Below are 24248 nucleotides of genomic sequence, written 5' to 3'. Positions count from 1 at the left end.
ACCTAAGTCCGGATACAATAAACAAATGGGAAAAGACCGGGGTCGCTATAGAAATGATCGTGGTGGTGAGTATGTATCCCCCTTTGTTGAGATTTGTGCTCAATTTAGGATTATTCACCAAACCATAGTGCCTTACTCCCCTTAGTCAAATGGTATTGCTGAGCGGAAAAATAGAACATTAAAAGAAATGATGAATGCAATTTTAATAAGTTTTGGGTTGCCACAGAACTTATGGGAGGAAGCGATTCTCTCCGCGAATTGCATTCTAAATAGAATCCCTCAGAAGAAAGTAGACAAGACTCCATATAAATTATGGAAAGGCCACAAGCCTTCTTATAATTTCCTACGAATGTGGAGGTGTCTTGCAAAAGTGGCGGTACCTACACCCAACCGGGTTAGAATAGGTCCAAAAACTATGGATTGTATATTCATTGGTTATGCACAGAATAGTAGTGCATATAGGTTTCTTGTACACAAGTCTGATATTTCAGATATCCACAAGAATACCATAATGGAGGCAAGGAATGCGTCCTTCTTTGAAGACCTATTTCCTTGTCGAACCCGAGGAGAGGATCAAAGTTCTGAGAGAAACTTGAAGATGATCAAGATGAGCCAAGAAGGAATAAAAGGGCTAGGACTGCCAAGTCCTTTGGCCCAAACTTCTTGACTTATATGTTAGAGGGAGAACCTCGAACTTTTCATTAAGCTGTGACTTCACCTGAAAGTCCCTTATGGAAAGAAGCAATTAAGAGTGAAATTGACTCCATCTCACAGAACCATACTTGGGAGTTAGTTGACCTACCGCCAGACAGTAGGACCTTGGAGAGTAAGTGGATCTTTAGAAGAAAGATGAAGGCTGATGGGTCAATTGATAAGTATAAAGTTAGGCTAGTTATCAAAGAATACAGGCAGTGAGAAGGCTTGGATTATTTTGATACGTATTCACCTGCGACAAGAATTACATCCATTCGCCTGTTGATTGCGATAGCCGCTTTACGTGATCTGGAGATACATCAAATGGATGTAAAGACAACTTTCTTAAATGGAGATTTAGATGAAGAAATCTACATGGAGCAACCTGAGGGGTTTTCAACTCCAGGGAAAAACAAGAAAGTCCGTAAACTTGTCAAGTCATTATATGGTTTGAAGCAAGCTCCTAAGCAATGGCATAAGAAATTTGACAATGCTATGTTGTCAAATGGATTTAGAATCAATGAGTGTGACAAGTGCATATATGTTAAAGACACCAACATAGATTATATCATTTTTTGTCTATACGTAGATGACATACTCATTGTTGGTAGTAATGATAAAATGATTCGAATTACCAAGAGATTGTTAAACTCTAAGTTTGACATGAAATATATGGGCCTTGCAGATGCTATTCTGGGTATTAAGATTACCAAAACATTTAATGGTATTGTACTTTCTCAGTCTCACTATGTTGAGAAAATACTTGAGAAATTTGGTAAATCAAATACAAGTGTGTCTAGGACACCGGTAGACGTGAGTCTACATTTGACCAAGAATAATAGTGAGAGTGTCTCTCAGTTAGAATATTCTCGGGTCATTGGAAGTTTGATGTATCTGATGAGTTGTACAAGACCGGATATAGCCTACTCTGTTAACAGACTTAGTAGATACATGAGTAATCCGAATGCCACTCATTGGAGGGGCATTACACGGGTGTTAGGTTATCTACGCAGCACCCGGGATTATGGGTTTGCATTATACTAGATACTCAGTGGTACTAGAAGGGTATAGTGGCGTTAATTGGATATATGATATAAAGGACTCCAAATTCACTAGTGGTTATGTGTTTACCCTCTGAGGGGTAGCCGTGTCTTGGAAAGTTTCCAAGCAAACGTGTATATCGAGATCAATGATGGAATTCGAGTTTATTGCTTTGGATAAAGCAACTGAAGAAGCTGAATGGCTTCGCCAGTTTGTTGAGGACATTCCATGATGGCCGAAACCTGTGCCTGTTATCTGTATTCATTGTGATTGCCAATCGGTGATTGGATTGGCACAGACTAATATTTATAATGCAAAGTCTAGACATATCCGTCGTAGGTATAATTCCATACAACAACTACTCTCTAATGGAGTTGTCTCTCTAGACTATGTAAAGTCTAAGGACAACATTGCGGATCTGCTAACCAAAGGGTTAACTTGAGAGTTAGTAGAAACGTCGTCAAGAGGAATGGGGTTAAGGCCTTTAGTAATGTTACCAGAACAAAAAATCCAACCTAATTGACTGGAGATCCCAAGATCGAGGTTCAAAGGGACAACCCAATTTCGTGTAATGGGTGAGTCACTGAAGAGGTAAATCCTCTTGCCCATTCCGTTATACAATTATACCATGTGGAGGTGGAAGGTTAAGCCAATACTTTTAATGACCTAAGTGATATGAATAATCAACCGTGGTAGTCACCTATGTGAGTGCGAAATGGGGCCGCTTCTTTAAGAATTGGCACGGCCAAATTCTTTAAAAACACTCACTGAACCAGGCTAGTGTTCCAGGGCCATACCAGACACACCAGTGAGAACAAGAATAATGGTTGGACTAACTCTTGTGTGAGGTCTATTGTCTCGGCTTACACAAACAGCAGAATAGTTCAAGACATCACGTTCACTGGTTAGCCAGTAAATTCGATAGGCGTTTACTACGAAAGGTTCAAGGCCAACAGCTACCTTTTCTGATGCATGGTTAGTCTGTGTGCTCTCTCTCCGAGTCTTTGTTATAAACGTTGTCTGTTTTTCTTTATTCGGTCAATTTTTTTTTCCTGTGGGGGATTGTTGGAAAAAAAAAATTCGGTAACATTAATGAGAAATTAAAGTAGGTTCCAACCATTGGTTGAGGTAGGATTAAATGGACTTAGATTCTTTGTAATAAGGTCCTTACACCACAAAAAGAATGACCAAAAATCATTAAGAATTGAATGAGAAATTGTCTCATAAAGTTGGCCTCATGAATGAGGTATTGAGAATTGTGTATAACTACTAATCCCACATTGATTATAGAGGAAAGCTTTGATGGGTATTTAAACCTCAAGATTTTGATAAAGGCATGAGCCCTTTGGGACATACAAATTTTTCGAAGGAAGGGAGTTATAGATGCTTTAAGGATGGACTTGGGCCAAAACTATGGTCCAAGTTGGTTATGGCAAAATTGCCACAAGCACTGGCCGCCTACCCGCCCAGACTGTATAGCGATCCCTGGTTTACCCTTGTTGTACAGTGATCCGGACATGTGTCCGTGGATGTTGGTAGTTGTTTATTATCTAGTTTGCATCCTTTTTACTTTGTATATTGAGTTATAGGATGTGTTGGGCAGGTTTGTTTCAGGTTGGTTGTGTTTGGGAGCCTAGTGTTGCTGCCCAGATTTTTGGACCTTCGCTCGAGCGAGGAGTTGGTCGCTCGAGCGAGAGCTGAGTTCGTGTCTGGTGGGTCGAGCTAGAGTGGTTTCGCTCGAGCGAGCGCTTGCGTCTGGTTCTGGACCTGAGAGTTGTATTTCTTGGCTCGAGCGAGCTTTTCTTGGTTCGAGCGGTCTGGTTTGTTCTTCGCTCGAGCGAGAGGTCTGTCGCTCGAGCGTGCTCCTGGTTACAGACCTGAGGGTTTGAGTTGTTGGCTCGAGCGAGCATTCTTTCGCTCGAGCGCACTTTTGAGTTTTTGGCTCGAGCGAGGACTTCTTGGCTCGAGCGAGAGTTTTCTGTGTCTGGTCGCTCGAGCGACAAAGGCTTCGCTCGAGCGAGCGTGTTTTATATCAGCGGACAGTAGCGTTTTTGAACATCACTTTTTCACTTTCTTTTTTTATCAAAACCTAGATCCGAGACCCTCTCTCTCTAAACTTACACTCTCTCTAAGAATTGATCTCCCTAAAGTGTGAATCTAGCCTAGGGCTTTTGTTAAAAAGATAGAGGGCGTTGAGAGCTTTGATTTAATCTGAAAAAGTTTGGATTTGGAGCACGTTGATCTTCGAGTCTTCATCTCCTTTTTGGCTTAAACTTCGAGGTAGGGATATCCTACTCCTCTCTATGAGTTTTGTCTTTAAATTTTAGTATTTTGAGATGTTGGGGTTGGTTTGGTAATTTGGTGAAAGTTTGGGGGTTTTATCCATAATAAACCTAAATGCATGTTTGGCATAGAGAAATGGAATAAATGTTAAATCATTGATGAAAATGGGACCTAAGGGTTGAAATGTTAATTATGGGAATTGACCTAATTACATTGTTTAATTAATTGGGATAATTAATTGTGAGAAATGAGGGAATGAAATGTTGATTGAATATCCATTGTGCATTTATTTTCTGTTTAGAAATAACTGTTTTGGGCTATCGGTGGAGGATAGTCGTGATTGTTGTAGACAATGCATGATGATTAGGCAAACGAAAACTAATCAATGGAATGTGTCATGGAATTGACGATTGATAGAATACATTAACTGTATGTATTGAGTGATTGTATATAGAACCATTGTGTTTGTAACGTTATGTGTAGAGGAGGAGATGGGGGATGTACTCCGCGGTTTAGGGGAAGATAGGGGATGTACCTCTAAACCGGATAGTGTTGGGAGAAGATAGGGGATGAACTCCGTAGATACAGCTCATATGCTTGTCTAGAGAAGTGAAGATAGAGCTCATATGCTTATCTTTGTGAAGTGTGGATATAGCTTATATGCTTATCTGTGGATATTGTTGTTATACGTATCTGTTGTAGAATGTGGATATAGCTTAATTGCTTATCTGAGAATGTGGATATTGTTGTTATACATATCTGTTGAGAATATGGGTAGAGCTCATATGCCTATCTGTTGAAAAAGGGAAAATGAAAGGTAACTTGGACTCATAAGTCGTATGACATAAATATGTGATTTATGTGAATGTATCAGTGTTGGCCATCTATCAATTGCTAATATTTTAGTCATTGTTCATGGTTGGTTTAGTATATTTCTACTGGGCTGTGGCTCACCCTATATGGGAATATCATTTTCAGGTACAGGTAGCATGCCACCTCCAAGGACATAGCTTGGGAGGCTAGAGGCGGACATACTTTTGTCATTTTCTTTTTGATGTATTACATGTAATTTCAAGCCAAGGGCTTAATGTGTAATGAGTTAGTACTCTTTTGTTGTAACCAAGTGTTATCTTGGAAAGCTGTAAGCCCATAGGGCATTTGCTTTTGTTGTTAACATGTAATACTTATGTAATGGAATTCTGATAAATGGCAGAGTGTGGAACTTTTACATATCAATGCATGTCTTATTTGTTGGATTTAATGTTATTTTTTTGAGGGCGTTACAGACTGGGCCGGGCCGGGTCCAGGTCCGTGGTTTGTGATTTGTGATCCGTGGGTTATGGGTCGTGGATTTTGGATCTTGGATCTTGGGACTTGGGACTTGGGACTTAGGCTTGGGCTTGAGGCTTGTTGGAATATTAGGTTTGGACTGGGCCGGATTGGTGGTCCACCAACCTAATCTTTTTGGGCCAGGTCTACTGCAGATATGAATATACATACAAGTGCATAGTGTGTATGACTCACACATTTAAATCCCATCAATTTTTTGCATTACTCCAACAGTTTTGCAGGAGTAATAGGCATTGGTTGCTAGCTTTCATGGCTGGAGGCTCCTCCTCTCTGCCCCATAGTGCATAAATAGAGACCAACCTCTTTGGTTGTCAATACAGATTTTTGCCTTCCAGAATTATACAGTCAGTTTGTTTACTGCTATAATTTTCTTCATGTGTGAGAGAGTGCTGTCATTGTCAGTTCGTCAAAGCTAACAAAAGGTGCTTCTGCATTAGTCGGTCTAAACCGTCGTATCTTGGGAGACAGAAGTCGACGTACCTCCAACCCCCACGGTGAGGCGGCTAATCTATTTTAAGGAAACTGTGGTACCACACAGGTTTTGGTTTGATTCCTCATCTTTCAACATATTATGTGACATATATTTTTGTTTCATGTTCTACAATGTAATTTATCAAATATAGGTTTATTTGATGTTTTATAATTTAATTTATCAAATATAAGTTTATATGTTTTATTTAATCACGCAATTTGTATAACAGAATTTCTACACAATTTAAAGTGGAATCAATTTATTCCAAGTGTTGTATTGAGTAATACTTCTACCCATTATTAGCATTTTCACATAATAAGTATTTTTCTACTTATTTAATTTTTAGGGTGGTGCATGAGACTACGGGTGTGTTTGATTTGTGTTTTAAAATATGTTTTTGAAAGAAAATTTCCAAAAACATGTTTGGTTATAAATTTTTTCAAAAAAATTTCAAAATTACTTCACTCTCTATTACACATCAATCAATCACTTTTTCTCTTTCCTCTCTCCTTTTCAATCATTTTTTCTCTCACACACATCTACTCAATTATAACAAAATATCAAATCAACCCAAACTCCTAAACTCCAAAACTATTTTCAAAATATACAACCAAATAAATCAAAAAAAATTCTAAACTCTCTTCCTAATTTTTTTTTTTTTAAATTTATCTCAAAACACAAGCCAAACACACCCTACATGTTTCAAACAAATGGTGTGCTTTCTTGGGGACTAATCTACTTTTGTGAAGAACTTGTCTTTACATTCACTGTGTATTTTACAACCTTTTTTTTTTCTTTTCTTTTTTTTTTTATGTTTGTTGCTTTTGGTAAGTGATCTTTGCAGAGCAATCAAATCAAATCAAAGCGTTGGAAGCAAATTTGGAGGTCTTAGTAAATCTTATGATAATTAATGGTATTTTTTTATCAAATATTATTGAAAAATGTCACTAAAAGTTAATTTTCAATGACAACTTAAAAATTGTCACAAAAAATGTCACTAGTTATAAGTTTTAACAACAATTTAAAAAATTCATCACAAAAAAAAAATTAATAATTCTTAACTTTGAGCGATAGTTTAAAAAATTCATCATAGAAAAACGTCACTAATTGTAAATTTTAATGACAATTTATAAAAATCATGAAATAAAGTTATTAATTGTCAATTTTTAATGACATAAGCAAAAAATTGTTACAAAAAATTATTTTTTGCAACAATTTTACTAAAACTTGATGAAAATTAAATCTAATTATTAGAATCTATTAATAATTTATTCTTAATTTAACAGGCTTAAAATATGATCCCAATCCTACCTTGTATACAAAAATAAATTTCTCAAACCCTAACAAAATAAGCTGGGATGCACAGTTTGGGTGGGTCAATGGGCCAATCCCTACCTTTCGAGAAATTCTATTTGAACCCAAAATATATCTCAGTATGCCCAATACAAATTCATAAATTTTAATTCATATTATCTTAATATGAATTTACTAAAAAGAACAATACATATTAAACCCTAAAATATTTTTTTTTCCTTCATAGTACACCATAATCAATTATTCCTATTCAAATATCTGTATCTTCTTCCTCAAGAGATCAAAGTTATTTTTTCTTCTTCTTCTTCCTCCCTTCAAAACTCCAATCCATCCTACGAAGACTCGCCATTATATGCATATACACTTAAAAAGTATAATATTTGTAAAACAATACAGAAAAAAAAATTCAATAAAAGAGGTAAGCCAAGCAAGGTAGTTCCCATTCAAGCATTTTGTCAAACACATAGTAATCAACAAATTGGAATAGCAAAACAGTAAGAGAAGAAAGAGATATAAAAAAGCAGATGCAAGGCAATATGCTATGCAAAGTACACAAGTGATCAATCATTTTAGCAATGTTCAAAGTAGTTTTGTTTATTTATTTTTTTAAGTTTTGATTTATAGAATCAAACTATATTGCTCCATGATTAGATGAGAATTTTGAGACGTAAACAAAATTGAGCATTTTTTTTATCGGGTGCGTTTGCGATTCATATTAGGTTTTCCATCAACATATAAGGCATTATTTATCTCAGAAAGAAAATTAAACAACAGAGAAGAGAGAAAGGAAAACACTAAACATACGATGCCGTCGAGCTAGAGACAAAGTTGAAAGATCGACCAAAGTAAAGGACGAGAAGTTTGTCGATGGTGTCTCTGATTATGAAGTTTGTCTTTAGTTTTTTTTTTATAATTTGTTTATTATTTATTATTTGGGATTACCTTGAGAGTAATTTGGGAAAAAAAATAGGGTGAAATGAGAGTTACATAAAATTAAAAAAAATTGAATAGGGTATACACAAAATTGGGAATACTTAATGATTTTTTGGGTGTAAATAGAATCCCCCCTACCTTTCCCTTTCACTCTTCCCTTTGCCCTTTCCCTTCTAATATTATATATATAGGCCTGATAGCAGTCTGTATGTTTAACAAATCACTTGGGAAAGAACGTTGAGAGCATAGAGGTTTCACAAATATATATATATATATATATATACACTTGGTATAATCGTTTTCTCCATGAAAGGTCAGTTTTTTATTCTAACTTGTATGTTGGTTCTTCTTTTCTTCTTGATTTACAATATGATGTGCCCTTTGTTTACATTAATTTTCTTAATTTGAATTGTGGTTTTGCTATTAGAATTGGATTGTTCGGTTTTCTTGTTAAGGACCTTCAGATCCATAAGAATAGCTATATTAGCTTAGCTATTGATATTTATGAGACTGTGATTGAGATTGAGATTGTTCATCTTTTTATGAAACCCTACTACTAATTATTATGAAATTGTTTGGATTTATGGATTTGAAATTAAAATATGTTAAATTTAGATTTGTTACTTTCTATATATGGATTTCAAGATTGAAATCTTTCAAAACAACAATGTCAAATTAGTTATTTGAAATATTTCAAGGATTCTAATAAAATACTTATCTTTCTGCTTCCCCTTTTGCTTTTCAATTTACCTATAATAAATTGGTCATTCTAGAATTAAAGGTTTATTAGAATTAAGGCAGAAAATTATCATCTAGCGTTAATTACTCCAAGACCCCCTCAAATATTAGCACTTTACCCTCCCATCTATCAAACCAGACATTTGATCCTTTCAATTATAAAATTGTATCACTTTCCCTCCTCCGGACACCTTTCTGGGGTGTATTTGTACGATTTTCATAATTAAAGAGATCAATATGTACGTTTTCATAGATAGCTTATATATATATATATATACATATATATTACTTTCAATTCTTCATCCATAGCGGCAGTGTTAGCAAGTAGTCCATGGCAATGAGGCCATCAACACAGATTAGCGAACAAAGCAAGACTGAGGATTTGTTTGAGACTTTGAGAATTTGTTTGTTGATGGAGATGAAATGAAATGAATGGGAAAAATAACCAACATAACAGACTTCTGACATCTCAAAACATGAAAAATAAAAAAATTGACTTCTAAAGAATTACTAAATTTTTTCCAACTTCCTTGTAATCAGAAGTTGGCTTGCTGCCTTCATCCTAATACTTCCATAATTTAACCTCTTACTATATATTTTTTTAAAATTTAAGTTTAACCTTAGTTTTTTTGCGTTGTGTTTTAGGTATCCATTTGTTGGTACATTGCAAAAATCAAAAACTTGCAAGTGGTTGAATCTTGTTCTGCCCTTTGGTTACTTTTGGAAATCAAAAAAAAAAAAAAAGTAACAATGAAGAAGGGAAGGAGTACTAGTAATAGTTGTGGAATTTCTACTTGTTCATTGCCTGAAGAAATGTTGGTGGACATTCTAACAAGACTACCAGCAAAGGTGGCAATCCAATGCAAGTGCATCTGCAAGCGTTGGTGCTATCTGATCGAGGATCACTCTTTTGTGGATTTACACCATACTCGTGCCCAATCTGGGCCCTACCTTGTCATCTCCTTAATCAACTACTCATTCACCAAGATACATTTTTTCTCAGCAGGAGGACCGGCCCAGTAATTGCTCACTGATTTCCTCTCAGGACTTTATCATATTAAACAATCTGTCAATGGCTTAATATGCGAGTACCTTAGAAAGTCTAAATCCATTTTCATCGTGAATCCTACCTCTCGACAATTTGTTACCCTTCCTCCAACACGTTTACTTACTTATGATGCTAATTCTACTTGCGAACCAGATTTGTCATTTGGGTTTGATCCTTCTACCAAGCAATATGAAGTGTTGCTCACAACTTCAATACACATCAAGGTGGAGGGGGAGTGTTAAGCCTACTTAGATTACAAGTGTGAAATTTTCACTTTGGGGACACATTCATGTAGAGAGATTGATTGTCTTTCTTTTCCTTGGCACTATGAATTTGGTAGGGGTGGTCGTTGTGTTAATGGATATACACTGGAGAAATAGGAGTTATTATATACCGAAACCTTCTCCTCCTATGAGTGCAGATGTCATAGTAACATTTGAACTAAAAAATGAGAGATTTCAAATGATTCCACTCCCTAAGGGACCTTCACGCATGCGTCGTCTGCGAGAACTTGGTGGCCATTTGGTAGCATGTGGTGAATACACAGAAGATGGTTGGGAGGAGCTTTGGATTTTGTAGGACTGTGAGAATTGGATTTGGGTCAAAGAGATAATGATGCCTACTCTTGATTGGGATTGAGAGGGAGATCCTTCTATTGTCGATGCAATTCAGCCAGGTGAAATACTTCTACAACCTTCACGGATACATGACCTCTGGAATATTTACTATTATGATCGGAATAGGAAATCTTTTAGAAAGATTAAGATCACAGGACTTCCTGATTCAGAGTTCTTCGGAAGGAGCGGTAGGAATGCCTTACATGTCACTAATTATGTCGAAAATCTATTTTCCTTGAGGGATATTTGAAATTTGAATGAATTCCTTTTTTCCTAATTTGTTTGGCAACCCTCCCCCCAAAGGGAAGAGGGTTCGGGGACGCCTAATTCTATTATAAATGGATGAAGGAGACGCATCTTTAGGTTAGGAAGAGTTAATTCCTAACAAAACCATCATGCATGACTCACTTCTTCCCTTCTCCACACTCTTTATCCACAGCCGAAGTCTGCTCCATGTCCGTGGCAGCAAAATTGGTTTTTTTGGGAATCAGCAAAATGGGCTTTCTGGGAATCATCTAAACAATATTAGTACTTGCATCACCATTCTTAAAAATAATTTGGTTCCTTCTCAAGCTCCTTGCTAAACCCTCTATTGATCTTGTTCCAAAATTCAACAAACTTAATAGCAATGTGGGCAGGGTGGTGATCAAGAAGGTGATCTAAATTGGGTTGTTCATGATTAATAACTTGACATGTGAAGTTGCCTGCTTCCTTGACTGGATATTCCTTGGAATTTAATGCAACATACCCACCTTGAGATCCTTAGTAGCAAAATTCTTCACATTGAACCTCACATTGTTGTCATAAGGAAGAACCTTGCTGGAGAGCCTCATGATGCATCTGTTGAGGCTTGACTTCAGTTGTTAGGCTAGAGGGGCTTGAGGATGTTACTCTCCACACGTCCCACAGGGACAGTTCAAATGACTCAAATCTTTTACACATCCCGAATCATGTCAAAGGCCCTAAGCAAAGTTTGGGCCTTTGTACCAATAAGGAAGGTAGACCTCTTAATCATGTTGTCACTTTCAAATCCAGAGATGGGTACGAAAAGGATCTTATCAGGGTTGCATCTCACCTTCTTCAAGTAGAATGAGACCTTAACAATGTCATCATTCCAAGCCTTGGAATACTGTGGCTGTGGCATCCATCTACAAGATTGAGAGGATATATATATATTTATTTACATCCCACTTGCAATAATCTGAGAAGGAAAATGATATGCAAGCCCATTTTTTTTAGACCCAATAATATGTAAAAGATATGATTGGCTAATGATTAGAGAAAAATGAGAAAAAGAGAGAGGGGGAGTTGCCTTAGTTATTCTAATAGATTGTCACATCATTAGATTTAAACAGTGACTAATTTTTTGGTCTGAATAACACTACTCATCTCATAAACACTATACTACCCTTCAAATAGAGGAAAAGTGTAATGGTGGGACGAATGATTGACAATGAATTCCCAAACATTCAAATATTCATGAAGTACTAAAAAATGGAATCATCTTAAATTTACCATTAATGTTTCGTCATAATTTCAAATGCTAAAATAGATTTCAAAATTTATAATTAGGGGAAACAGGATTCAGTGGGTGCAGGGAAAGTAAATTATTGGACAGTGGGTGATTTTGTAAAATTACAAGACATGTGAGAAGATTGGTTTAATTTACAAAAGGGTAGGAATGATGCTTCTAGGCCCCAACTCCAACTTCTCTCACTCTCTTGTGTGGATTTATACCATACTCGTGCCCAATATAGCGGTCCCGATATTTCCTGTTGTTGTTTAACTATAATCCGGACTCGGTTCCGTAGATTCGTTATTATCTTATCCTCATTTCTATCCCTTACTCTTTTAATTAGAATTTTGGGTTGTGTTGGGCAGGTTGGGAATAAGTGGGTCGTGTTTTAAAACTTAGAAATTTTGCCCAGGTTTTGGTCTCTCCGCTCGAGCGGCGATTTGACGCTCGAGCGGGATTTTGTTGTTGCCTCTCCGCTCGAGCGGCAGTTTGGACGCTCGAGCGTGAATTTCCTTCTCTCAGCATTTTGGTCGTCTGCAGAAAATTCTGGGAGAGTGCACCCGGCGCTCGAGCGGATCTTTGGACGCTCGAGCATGAACCTGTGTCTGTACGCTCGAGCGGGGTGTTGTACGCTCGAGCGGACCCGCTTTTATATCAGTTCGTGAAACCACCTTTTTGATCACTTTTTGATTTCCTTTCTCTCTCTTACTTTTTCAAAACCTCCATTGGAGAGCACCTCACTCTAAAACCGAACTTCTCTCTTAGGATTGATCTACCTAGAGTGTTTTCCTCACCTTGGGCCTTTGTAAGAAGTGTGTTGATCGTCGAGGGCTTTGTTGAGATCTGAGAAATTTGGGATTTGGAGCACTTCTGAGTTTTACTCATCTTCTCCCTTGGAGCTCTGAATTTGAGGTAGGGATATCCTACTCCTCTCTATGGATTTTGTCTTTAAATTTTGGTAATTTGAGATGTTGGGGTTGGTTTGGTAATTTTGTGAAAGTTTGGGCCTTTTGTGTTATTTTACAAAAGTTGGGGTTTTATTTGTAATAAACCTAGATGCGTGTTTGGTATAGAGAAATGGAATAAATGTTGAATCATTGATGAAAATGGGACCTAAGGGTGGTAATGGTAATTATGGAAAATGACCTAATTACATTGTTTAATTAATTGAGATAATTAATTGTGGGAAATGAGGAAATGAAATGGAATTGTTGAGATTGGGAGTGCATGGGGTTAAAGGGTGTAGTTGAATTATTTATCACTCACCGAATTGAAATGTCGATTGAATATCCATTGTGCATTTATTTCCTGCTTAGAAATAATTGCTTTGGGCTACCGGTGGAGGGTAGTGTTGATTGTTGTAGACAATGCTTGATGATTAGGCAAACTAAAACTAATCAATTGGATGTGTCATAGAGCATGTCGGTTGATAGAATACATTAATTTTATGTATTGATTGATTGCATATGTGATTCTGTGTTTATATGCATTACTTGTGTATGGGAGGAGATGAGGGATGTACTCCACGGTTTAGGGGAAGATGGGGGATGTACCTCTAAACCGGTTAATGGTTTAGGGGAAGATGGGGGATGTACCTCTAAACCGGTTGTTGGAATGTTGATATAGCTCATATGCTTATCGGTTGAAGTGTTGATACAGCTCATATGCTTATCTGTTGTAGTAGTGATATAGCTCATATGCTTATCTATTGAAAAGTTTGTTTGATTTGATATAGCACTAAAATGTATATCATCATTGTTTGCGAAGTATGGGAGTAGTTTATGTGTTATTGATACAACACCATAATGTGTATCCACCTTGGATTTCGAAAGTGTTCTAGTGATGAACTATAATCTCATCAAACGTTCTGGCCAGAGTACTGAGCCTTGTTTTCAAACTCAAAGTTGAACAAAAATGAAAAGTGAATTGTAACATAGACTTGGCTGTCATGGTAACGTAGGGAGATGTAAATGGAAGTGTCAGTGTTGACCATCTATCAGTTGCTAATCTTTTAGTCATTGTTCATGGTTGGTTTAGTGTATTTCTACTGGGCTGTGGCTCACCCTATATGGGAATATCATTTTCAGGTACAGGTAGCATGCCACCTCCAAGGACGTAGCTTGGGAGGCCAGAGGCGGACTTTTTTGTTGTTTTACTTTTGATGTATTACATGTAAATTCAAGCCAAGGGCTTAACGTGTTTGAGTTAGTACTCTTTTGTTGTAACCAAGTGTTAACTTGGAAAGCTGTAAGCCCATAGGGCATTTGCTTTTGTTGTTAACATGTAATACTTTTTGTAATGAAACTCTGATAAATGAAAGAATGTGAAGCTTTTGAATATCAATGCATGTCTTATTTAATGGGTTTAAAGTTATTATTTTGAGGGCGTTACACCCAATCTAGGCCCTACCTTGTCATCTCCTTAATCAACCACCAAGATACGTTTTTTCTCAGCAAATTATGGAGGAGGACCGGGCCAGTACTTGCTCACTCATTTCCTCTCAGGACTTTATCATATTAAACAATTTGGCAATGGCTTAATATGCAGGTACCTTAGAAAGTCTAAATCCATTTTCATCGTGAATCCTACCACTCGACAAATTGTTACCCTTCCTTCACAAGGTTTACTTACTGATGATGCTAATTCTACTTGCGATGCAGATTTGTCATTTGGGTTTGATCCTTCTACCAAGCAATACGAAGTGTTGTTCATAAACTTTGTACACATCGAGGTGGAGGGGGAGTGTCATGACTACTTAGATTACAAGTGTGAAATTTTCACTTTGGGCAGACATTCATGGAGAGAGATTGATAGTCTTTCTGTTCCTTGGCACTATGAATTTAGTATGGTGGCCGTTGTGTTAATGCAGTCATACACTGGAAAATACAAGTTATTAATTACCAAAACCTTTTCCTCTTATGTATTCAGATGTCATAGTAACATTTGAACTGAAAAATGAGAGATTTCAAATGATTCCACTCCCTAGGGGACCTTTACGTATGCTTTGTCTACGAGAACTTGGTGGCCCTTTGGCAGCATGTGGTGAATACACGAAAGATGGTTGGGAGGAGCTTTGGATTTTGCAGGACTATGAGACTTGGATTTGGGTCAAAAGATACAATGATGCCTCCACTTGATTGGGTTCGAGAGGAAGATCCTTATAGTGTTGGAGCAATTCAGACAAGTGAAATACTTCTACAACCTTCATTAATCGGAATAGAAATTCTTTTAGAAAGATTAAGATCACAGGGTTTCCTGATTCAAAGTTCTTTATCGATCATTGTAGTTTTGAAGAATTACATGTCACTAATTATGTCGAAAATTTGTTTTCCTTAATTGACATTTGAAATTTGAATGAATTCCTTCACTCCCTTTTTTTTTTCTTCTACATGTCAAAACTATGATGCTAAGTGTAACTTGTTAGGGAATGTCAGTGTAATTTATACCAAAAAAATAAATGTACTATTCACATGACCATTTCAAGTCATTTTTGGCATATTCAAAGCAAACACTTGCTTGCTCAAGCTTTTTATTTTTATTTTTATCATTTTTACATTTCAATGTTTACTTTTGCGTTTAAAAAATATAGGTAAATTTCATGTTACCTTGTTTTGCCCATGAGTTGCTCACCCCCTCTCATTTGAAAATAATCACATAATTCTTTTGTGATTCGTTAAATATTTCATCGAAAACTTCAAAAGTGAAAAGACGTAACAGGATTATATGCTCATTTTCAAATTTCAATGAGATAAATCGCACATGAAATAAAACAAAAAGATCTGCAATTTTCACACTTACGTTACTTATGTATAGTAGTGTTTTAGTCTTTTTTATTAAATCGTTAACGGGCCTAAAAATCCACTTCAATCCATAAAACACAAGAGGATTGTGTGGTTATTTCCAAATGAAAGGTAAGTAATCCACACATGAGCCACACCATAAGAGAGTAAACTAAAATTTGCCCTGTAAAAATCTGAAACTAATTTTACATTTAAGTTAAAAATTTCAATTTATAATGTGTGTTTAATTTCAAGGACTTCCTTTCAAGTAATGAGACACTGCTTATTCAAAAAAAGTAATGAGAGAGTGATTGGACTTCCACTATATTAAGAGAGCATGTACCATTCCCAAGTGAAATGAAAAAATGTATATATGTTTTACATATTGCAATGCCTAGCTTGCATCATCATCGACATCTCTAACAATGAGATGCAACCTACTCTCACCAGCTATGTCCTCCTAGTAATACATAACCCTAACTACATCTGGAAACTCAAACAAGAAATCCCTCCAGTGAATCAAGGGAATCCTGCTTATATCCTGTAACAACATGACTACATCTCAAACCCCCACAGCCGTGTGCAGCGAAAAAATGAATCCATGAGTCCCAATGTTTATGTGGCACCTCTCACGAATCTCTTTGATGATATCGCTAGCATGATCCACCAGAACTGACAAAGCTTCCAACAAATCTGAAATAGTCAACTTCTTCACAAATAACAAGCATCTTACTGGTCCTGCAATTTATAGAAAGTTAATATTCCAAGTAATACGAAACTAGAAAACAAAATGAAAAAGTAGATATTGTTAGGGGTGTTTATGAAGCGGTTTGGTTCAAGTTAACACCAAATTAGAATAAACTCAATCAAAACAAATCAAACCATTGTAGTTTGGATGAAAATCACAGTTCTATTATACTAAACAAACATAAAGGAATCAATCAACAATACATTATTAAAAACAAGTCTTGATGATGATTTAACATAACAAAAATAAAGAACAATGAGAGAGAGAGAGAGAGAGAGAGAGAGAGAGAGAGAAGGGAAAGGGGGTTGCCAGAGCAACGGACGAACACTACTATAAAAACAGATTAAGATCACACTTTTTTTGTGTGATGTATGTTATTTAATCACACCTTTTAAATTTTATTAAAGTGTGATCTTTAAGAGTGCGATTAAAAAGAGTCATTTTTAATCACACCTTTTAAGTGTGATTAATAACATTTAGATCACATCTTTTAAGTGATTAATAATATTTAGATCACATCTTTTAATTGTGATTAATAACATTTAGATCACATCTTTTAAATATGATTAATAATTAATAAAACCTATGATAGTATTATTTTTGTATACACATTTGAAGAATGTAAAACACACTATATACTATATTTTTGAATCACAACCATATATTGAATGGAATAACGTTATATATTTCATAAATGAAAGTTAAATGTTCAAAAGTATATACAAAGGAATTAATAAAAAGGTTTTAATTGTGATTATATATATTAAAAAATGAAAAAATTTGAAAAACTAAGTTCTTGAATTCTTTGACCATATTTTGCATCACTTTAAGAAATTTCTGACCTGAAAAATAAAAATACAAATTAATTCAGAAACCGCTAAAAGTATATGAATAAACTTATTATTTTTGTAGACACTGTTCTTGTCTTACAAAAGACAAAATCGGACATTTTCTCACCATACTGACTATTCATCTCCTACGTCAATAGAAAATGAATAACAACTTTGATTATTACTAGTATAAAATGTTTGGATTACCATATATAAATATGACAGTATTTATATACACATCTAGCACTCATTTCCAATTTACTTAGCTTCACTCCAGACCACCATTGGAGCACACCCTCGAGTGAATCTGGTGTTGCCCACTGAAAACCCCACCAATTTAGTAGCTCAAGACTTAGCAACAGAAATGGTTGCTAGATTCTACTTCACTTTTACAAAAAGGGCAGACATTAACATTACTACCTAGAGCACAATTTTTTTGCAAATAGTCCGCTGTTATTACCCTCCCTTACCATTAAACCATAATAGATTAAGATAAATCAATCACTACAAGAAACAACCTTTGAAATGAATGTCACAAACCCATTACTTACACATCAATAGCACACCTAAAAAAGCAAACTAGTGATAGAAAAATAAACCAAAGAGAAATGGCCAAAGAGAAATGGCCAAAAGAGAAAAATAAACCAAAAGACACATAAACCAAAGAGAGTATTTTATAAACAAGTTAAAGTTCCAAGTACCCAAAATAAACAAATGGCTAAACATAACAAACAACAGAAATGGCCAGAGAATCAGATTTAGCACTAAAATTGATAATTTAACCAATACATCTACTACAACAAGAAGCTAATTCTCACTCAATACACTTCATATTACCCAGAAATACGTACTGATAAATAAATAAATATATATATACTCAATTTTTGATGAAAAAGAAACTTGAATTCTTGAGGGGTGAAGTGTTGGTTGACTAAAATAGAAACCAAATACGCCCTAGAATTTAGAAATTCAAGTGATCAAAGGAAAGAAAGAACCAAGCTATTAGTGAATGATTCCATCTATAAAACAAGGCTAAATGGTTATGCAAAGAGCAGCTAGTTGATCTAGATGAGTACTCTGACACCAACCTAAGAAACATGTTAGACTTGTCATCTAATAACCTTGCTGGACTATCAAACTGTGTCACTTGACCTGCAAAACTAAGTTTCATGAGCTTTCTGTTAGTGTGTGCAGCAGAAACACAACATAGACTAAAATTTCACTGGGAATTAAATGATAAAAAAACTGAGAAATTGTTATAAAACAAATTCCAAATATTAGACTCAAGTTTTGATGTTCTGTAAGAAAGATTACCGGTTAAAACTTGGCATCAATGGATTCCAAATCTAATAAATTCTGGGTATTTCAGATGCATAAATTCATAGAAGTGAAAAGCGAAAAGAAAAATGAAAACAGAACTGTAATGGAATATGACCTATAAGTGACTTTGATACTTAGATACTTCAGAGAGAGAGATGAAAATAAAAACAAAGATCGACTGTACAAACAACCTTGGAGTTGTAGAAACATTATGTTAATAAATTTGATGGGACAGGTCACAAGAGGATCAAGAAGCAACAGCCTTCATTCAGCTTCCAGCAATTACTGTGAGCCAAAGAGAGTGAATCATTTTTAGATAATACTTGCCATACCATCATACTCAAGTTGAGAAATGAGAAGCAAAACTCTCTAATATTTTTACAGTGTAAAATATCATACCTAAGACTTTGACGTCGAAGACCAACAACTCTCTCAAACCCATATTTACATTCTAAAAGTTAACTCTTAATCAAGATACATATTCACCTGCATATCCTGAGAATCAAGCTTAGATATATACTCTTGTATACCATAATCTCCTTGAGTTTCCATCATTTCAAGAACATAAAAAAAATTTGATGAATCTTGGAAAATTTGATTCAATGCAAACACATTGTGCTTAGTTGGTGTTACTAGTGAAAAACAAGATGCAGAGTCAGGAATTATTCATCGCAAGATATCTAAAGAGTTGTGGGTGTTGATATTGTTCCTACAGACCTACAAGGGCAGCTTTCTCTTCTAGAGCATTTTACTAATTTAATTTATCTTGTCAAAAGTTTAAAAGAAAAAGAAATGAAAATTTTTTGGATACCCGTGAAAATTAATAACATTACCAAATGCAGATTATACTAAAATTCTTAGGAAAAAGTTCTACAAGCAACACTTATGTCCACTAAATGGAAGAAGAAATGGGAAGTATTAGTGTATGCACCATCACTGGGGACCAGAACTAGATCGCTGTCAATAACAGTTGGGATACGATGAGCAATAGTGCACAGAGTGTAGTCCCTAAACTCTGTTCAGATGATCTTCTGGATAGGATTATCTGTAGTTGAATCAACTGAAGTAGTGGCTTCATCAAGAACCAAAATTCTTGCTTGAGGTGACTAGAGAACTGATTGACTTAGTTGACATTAAGTAATTGGCTATCTAAGGAGCACGGTTTTCGCATCAATTTCCCATCAATTTTTCATGTTAGAATTGTTCAAGTAGTGCAATATTTCAATAATCAAGGGCAGCTGGTTTTTTTACCGCATCCTTGCTATAAAGTTGGAATGTACACTACTCTCGACATCCAAAGTCCAACTCAATATCTATCTCCATTATTTCTATATTCAGCAAACTATGACATGTATGCATAACAAACTATTATTCCATGTGATCAATTTTATGCACAAATAGTTCAAGAATCTAGTGGCACCTTTGGACAGCCCTATTCACTGCTTGTATGCCATCACCACATTGCCTCAAGAATTTAATACAATCTATTTACCAATACAAGTTTAAAGTAATTAAACAAAAGAAACAATAATTACCTTTATCGCAAGCAATCCTAGAAAGCAGGGTTTGTCAAAAAGGTGAGCCAACAATAAATGTTTTGAATCTCCCTACACATAGTCACAACAAACAAACAGCCTTATCAAAAAATAAGTTTGAAATTATTAGAGAATTTGCAGATACGGGAAAAACAATGTAGTGATAATCTACAAAGGACCAACAACACTTCAGTACCCCTTCTTCCCAACCCCCCAACCCCGATGAAAAAGACCTATTAAACCAAAATCCCTGACCAATTGTGACAATTTACAAAAATCTCATTAAGTGTTGCCACTTATCAAATCAGCTTTTACAGCTCTATATAGGGTATTTGGGATTGTTAAATGACATTCATTTGTTCAATGCAATATTTGTTGGAATTAAGGGCATAATCGCACTACAGATATTCAAAGCAAAAGAAGGTGCCAAATTCTTTGCATAATTGCAAATTGGATGAAACTCCTTTTGCAGATTGCCCTAATGCTCTATAGGAAGTGAATATATGATGTTTATGACTCCTTTTGCTATTATGTGGAATTTCCAAATGCCTTACGAACCCAGTCATTCAGGCTGATATTTGATACAAAAAATATAACAGATAATCATGCTACTTTACCACGATGAAGAGCTAAGGAGGTTCCTAGATGAGTTTTATGCACTGTTATTGCGTACAACCTATAAAGGACATCATTCATGCCGCTAGTTTCTTCATTTAATGATAGCCAGTGTCTTTCAATAGTGTACTTCATTATCACATTCTGAACAGCTTGTAAAAGTAGTCAACCATCCATGTCACCATCTTTAAAGCTTGATCATTATTGGCAAATATGTGTTGATCCAAAAGACCTCTGCCAGTATCTGTTGATGTAGGAAGTGTTAATATCAATGGTATATAATAAACAAATTAGTAAACAACTATAGTAGTTTATACCTTGTCAATGGTGTAATATGGTGCCCAAACTGGTTTTATAGCTTCAAAACAATCAAATAGCTCAGGAGGAAAAGCAGAAAGATATCCTGTACCCATTTTATCTGGACAGGCAGACAAAGCGTTGACGAGTGCAGACATTTTCTCTTTGAGAGTATCATTGTGGGTGCTAGCCCACATCTGTGCTGAGGCACTCGCCTTCAATACATCAAAAGTAAGTTGCTCGTTAAAATCATACAGAATTGATACAATTCCAATGACTGAAACAGAGGTTCACAAATTGAAGTCATACACTAGCCACAAAACAAGGACCAAAAGCTATAACATAAAAAAAAGGAGACTTGACCATAACAAAAAAGAAACTGTTAGATCATTGCAAATGTGGAACTAATCAATTTTACGGGAACACCAAAATCAAGATTCAAAATACAAGAAAAACATGATACTTGACAAATTTGCACAAAGCACCAAAATCAAAGATCCAAAACACAAGAAAAACATGATACTTAATAAATTTTTAAGAATTTCACCTTTTGAGAGGAGAATGCTTTTCTTATCTGGGAATCATATTCCTTTCCACCAACATTACGAAGCCAAGACACACACACACACATGGAGCAAAACTTTGCTATCTTTTTTTCTATTTGGATTTTCTATGCTCCTAATGTTTTAGGGCATCCTGACAATTATATAACTGCTGATGCAATGCCCACCCCACCTCATATTGTCGCCCCCAAGAAAAAAATTGTTTGGGCACTTTTTTACTTGATTTAAAAATAATAACAAATTAATAAATAAAATGACGATACAAAACTTAACAAACACAGAGTCCTAAATGAGCACAAAGCACCAAAATGCAGACCCAAAATATAAGAAAAACATATGCAACTATTATTTAGAAGGATTTCATCTTTTAAAAGGAAAATGCTTCCTTAACTGGGAATCATATTCCTTTCCACCAACTAACTCCTACCACACCAAAAGCAAAAAAAAAAAAAAAGATAAAGAAAAATATGACAACACAAAGCTTAACAAATACATAGTTCTAAGATAGAAGAATCCACAATTTCGTAGATATACATGAATCAAGCGCCACACAATGCATCTTCCAATAGCTTCTTCAACTATTCTTAGACCTCCATCAAACAAGTAGTGTGTATAGTCAACTACAGAAAAACGGAAAAGGAAAAAAATAATCCCCAACCAAAAAGGTTTCATCATATCAACTTAATCACCTAAGTAGTAGCATTTTCACATATAAAGTATCCTATTGACACATTAATAAATCAACCATTTGCTAAAAAGACCAAATTTCATAAATACGTTATATATATTCTGAATCCCAACTTAGGAGCCAAAAGCACAGATTTGTATACAAAAAACAATGCAAGATATGAACTAAAAGAGAGGGAATATGAAGGAACTGACCTGAGGAGTAAACATCAACGGTGAGTGAGTGAAAAGATTTATTTCTCTACCATCACACCTGTAAAACAAACAAACACACACACACACCCAAAAAAAAAAAATAAGAGCAACAAATCACAAAGCAAAGAAACAAATCACAACCAAAACCAAGAGAATAATTTTAATTCAAGGACTTTTTTAGTTACTCTGTTTACCATAAAAATAATTTTGTTAATTCAATTACCTTATGAATTTGTGATTGTTTGTCATCTGCATTTACATTGTCAACTGGTTGGATGAGAGAACAATGTCATAATCATAAACATTATTTTATTGTTGGGCAACAAACCATCGCAACAAGGTCATCAAATATTTTCATTGAGAAAATTCTTTTACCCATTTCTCATGCAACCAAACATTGAAAAATGAAAAATAAATAAATAAATAAATAAATATAAAAAAAAAATTTAAAATTCATCCAATTATATGATGATCAAACAAATGGAGCTTGTGAAAGAATGATATACGAAGGATAACCATTATTACCTTAACAAATCTAGGTTGTAAAACTTCTGGATTCATCTCTTCAACTTCAACTTTAAACACACTAACAAACACAAAAGGAAAATCAAAAAATTCAATTGTTTTGAGTACAGGAAAAAATGAAAATGCTTAAAAAAATTTGAACATCAATAAAAATGGATAATAGATATAGACAAATTTGAAACGGGAAAAAAACATAAATAAGAAAATCAAGAATTCTAATAGGACAATTTTGTTATATTTTTATTGGATCAAAGGTCAACAAAAGGAAGTAATTGAATCATATATATAGGTGAAACATGATTATAAATTAAGGAAAATCAACAATGAAAACCACTTTCCTCTGCTATAAATATACAAGTTTTTAAGGCAAAGTACAGTAACACTTAAAATTATAGCCACATTTATAGGCACATAACCTTGGAAAACTTCTTGTCTCTCTCATAATCAAGGCCAAATGGAGCATTTTGCAAGGTCAAAAGCAATACCTGACAATTGTGAATTAGCATTGGATTATGAGATGTTACTTCCATCAAAGATGCAGATAAAAGCATGTGACTTCACATAATGTATGCACCTTCATTGGAGGATACTTTGAAAAAGGAGCATGGCCATGGGCAAGCTCTAAAGCAGTAATGCCAAAAGACCAAATATCAGCCTTGTAGGAATATTATTGAAATAAGAACACTTCACAGTATATAATTAAAAAAATAATAAACAAGAAAGAACACTTGCAAGAAACATGTAAACAGACTTGAAGTCATAACCATGTAATTGCTCCATAACCTTAGGTGCCATCCTGCAAAACAAATAATCATCCACTAATTAAAGAATATACTACATACAGAAACAAGAAAGAAGTTGACCCTTGGATTACACTACATTGAGATATAAATAATGTGATAATGGATCCCTCTGACAGAAAGGGTAAACCTAAACAAGTATATTCACAAAACAATGCGCCTGGTCTTAAAAGATGCAAGCTAAAAAAATAAAATTAAAAAAGGCACTAACTCATGCTAATTCAACATAATGTGGTAATTACACGTATCATACTGATTGCACCAGAAACATGATTCTGCATTTTCACCTGAGTATCACCCAGATGATCTGGTAAAAAGCATCCTGACCATTGCCATCCAGGTTCGTTGA

The 24248-nt window shown here is 35.1% G+C and overlaps 1 protein-coding gene and 1 pseudogene across 46 annotated transcripts in view; both read right to left on the bottom strand.

Moving 5' to 3' along the window:
- Positions 1–11004: 11004 nt before the first annotated feature.
- Positions 11005–11633, bottom strand: LOC145795950 (elongation factor 1-alpha pseudogene; annotated as a pseudogene).
- A 4440-nt stretch (positions 11634–16073) lies between these two features.
- The window catches only part of LOC114310685 (galactokinase), a 79022-nt gene continuing 70847 nt past the window's right edge, over positions 16074–24248 (bottom strand). For 26 of the 46 annotated variants that reach the window (XM_082878692.1, XM_082878695.1, XM_082878696.1 and 23 more), the window contains 8 exons: positions 23864–23895; positions 23674–23720; positions 23516–23584; positions 23100–23160; positions 22575–22632; positions 21150–21344; positions 20218–21076; positions 18782–19177 (listed from right to left, as the gene is read on the bottom strand). In XM_082878692.1, coding sequence (XP_082734818.1) covers positions 23152–23160; positions 23516–23584; positions 23674–23720; positions 23864–23895 — 157 coding nt within the window. In that variant the 3' untranslated portion in view covers positions 18782–19177; positions 20218–21076; positions 21150–21344; positions 22575–22632; positions 23100–23151. Of the gene's footprint in view, positions 16523–18018; positions 18523–18781; positions 19178–20217; positions 21077–21149; positions 21345–22574; positions 22633–22797; positions 22842–23099; positions 23161–23515; positions 23585–23673; positions 23755–23831; positions 23896–24248 lie in introns of those variants that run through there. The other 20 variants (XM_082878674.1, XM_082878671.1, XM_082878659.1 and 17 more) reach the window with 20 other exon arrangements.

The sequence above is a fragment of the Camellia sinensis genome, chromosome 7 (genome assembly GCF_055761805.1).
Source record: "Camellia sinensis isolate YWXY chromosome 7, ASM5576180v1, whole genome shotgun sequence".
Lineage (NCBI taxonomy): Eukaryota > Viridiplantae > Streptophyta > Magnoliopsida > Ericales > Theaceae > Camellia > Camellia sinensis.
The sequence above is the reverse complement of the archived record's forward strand: the minus strand, read 5'-3'. Positions and strand labels throughout refer to the sequence as shown.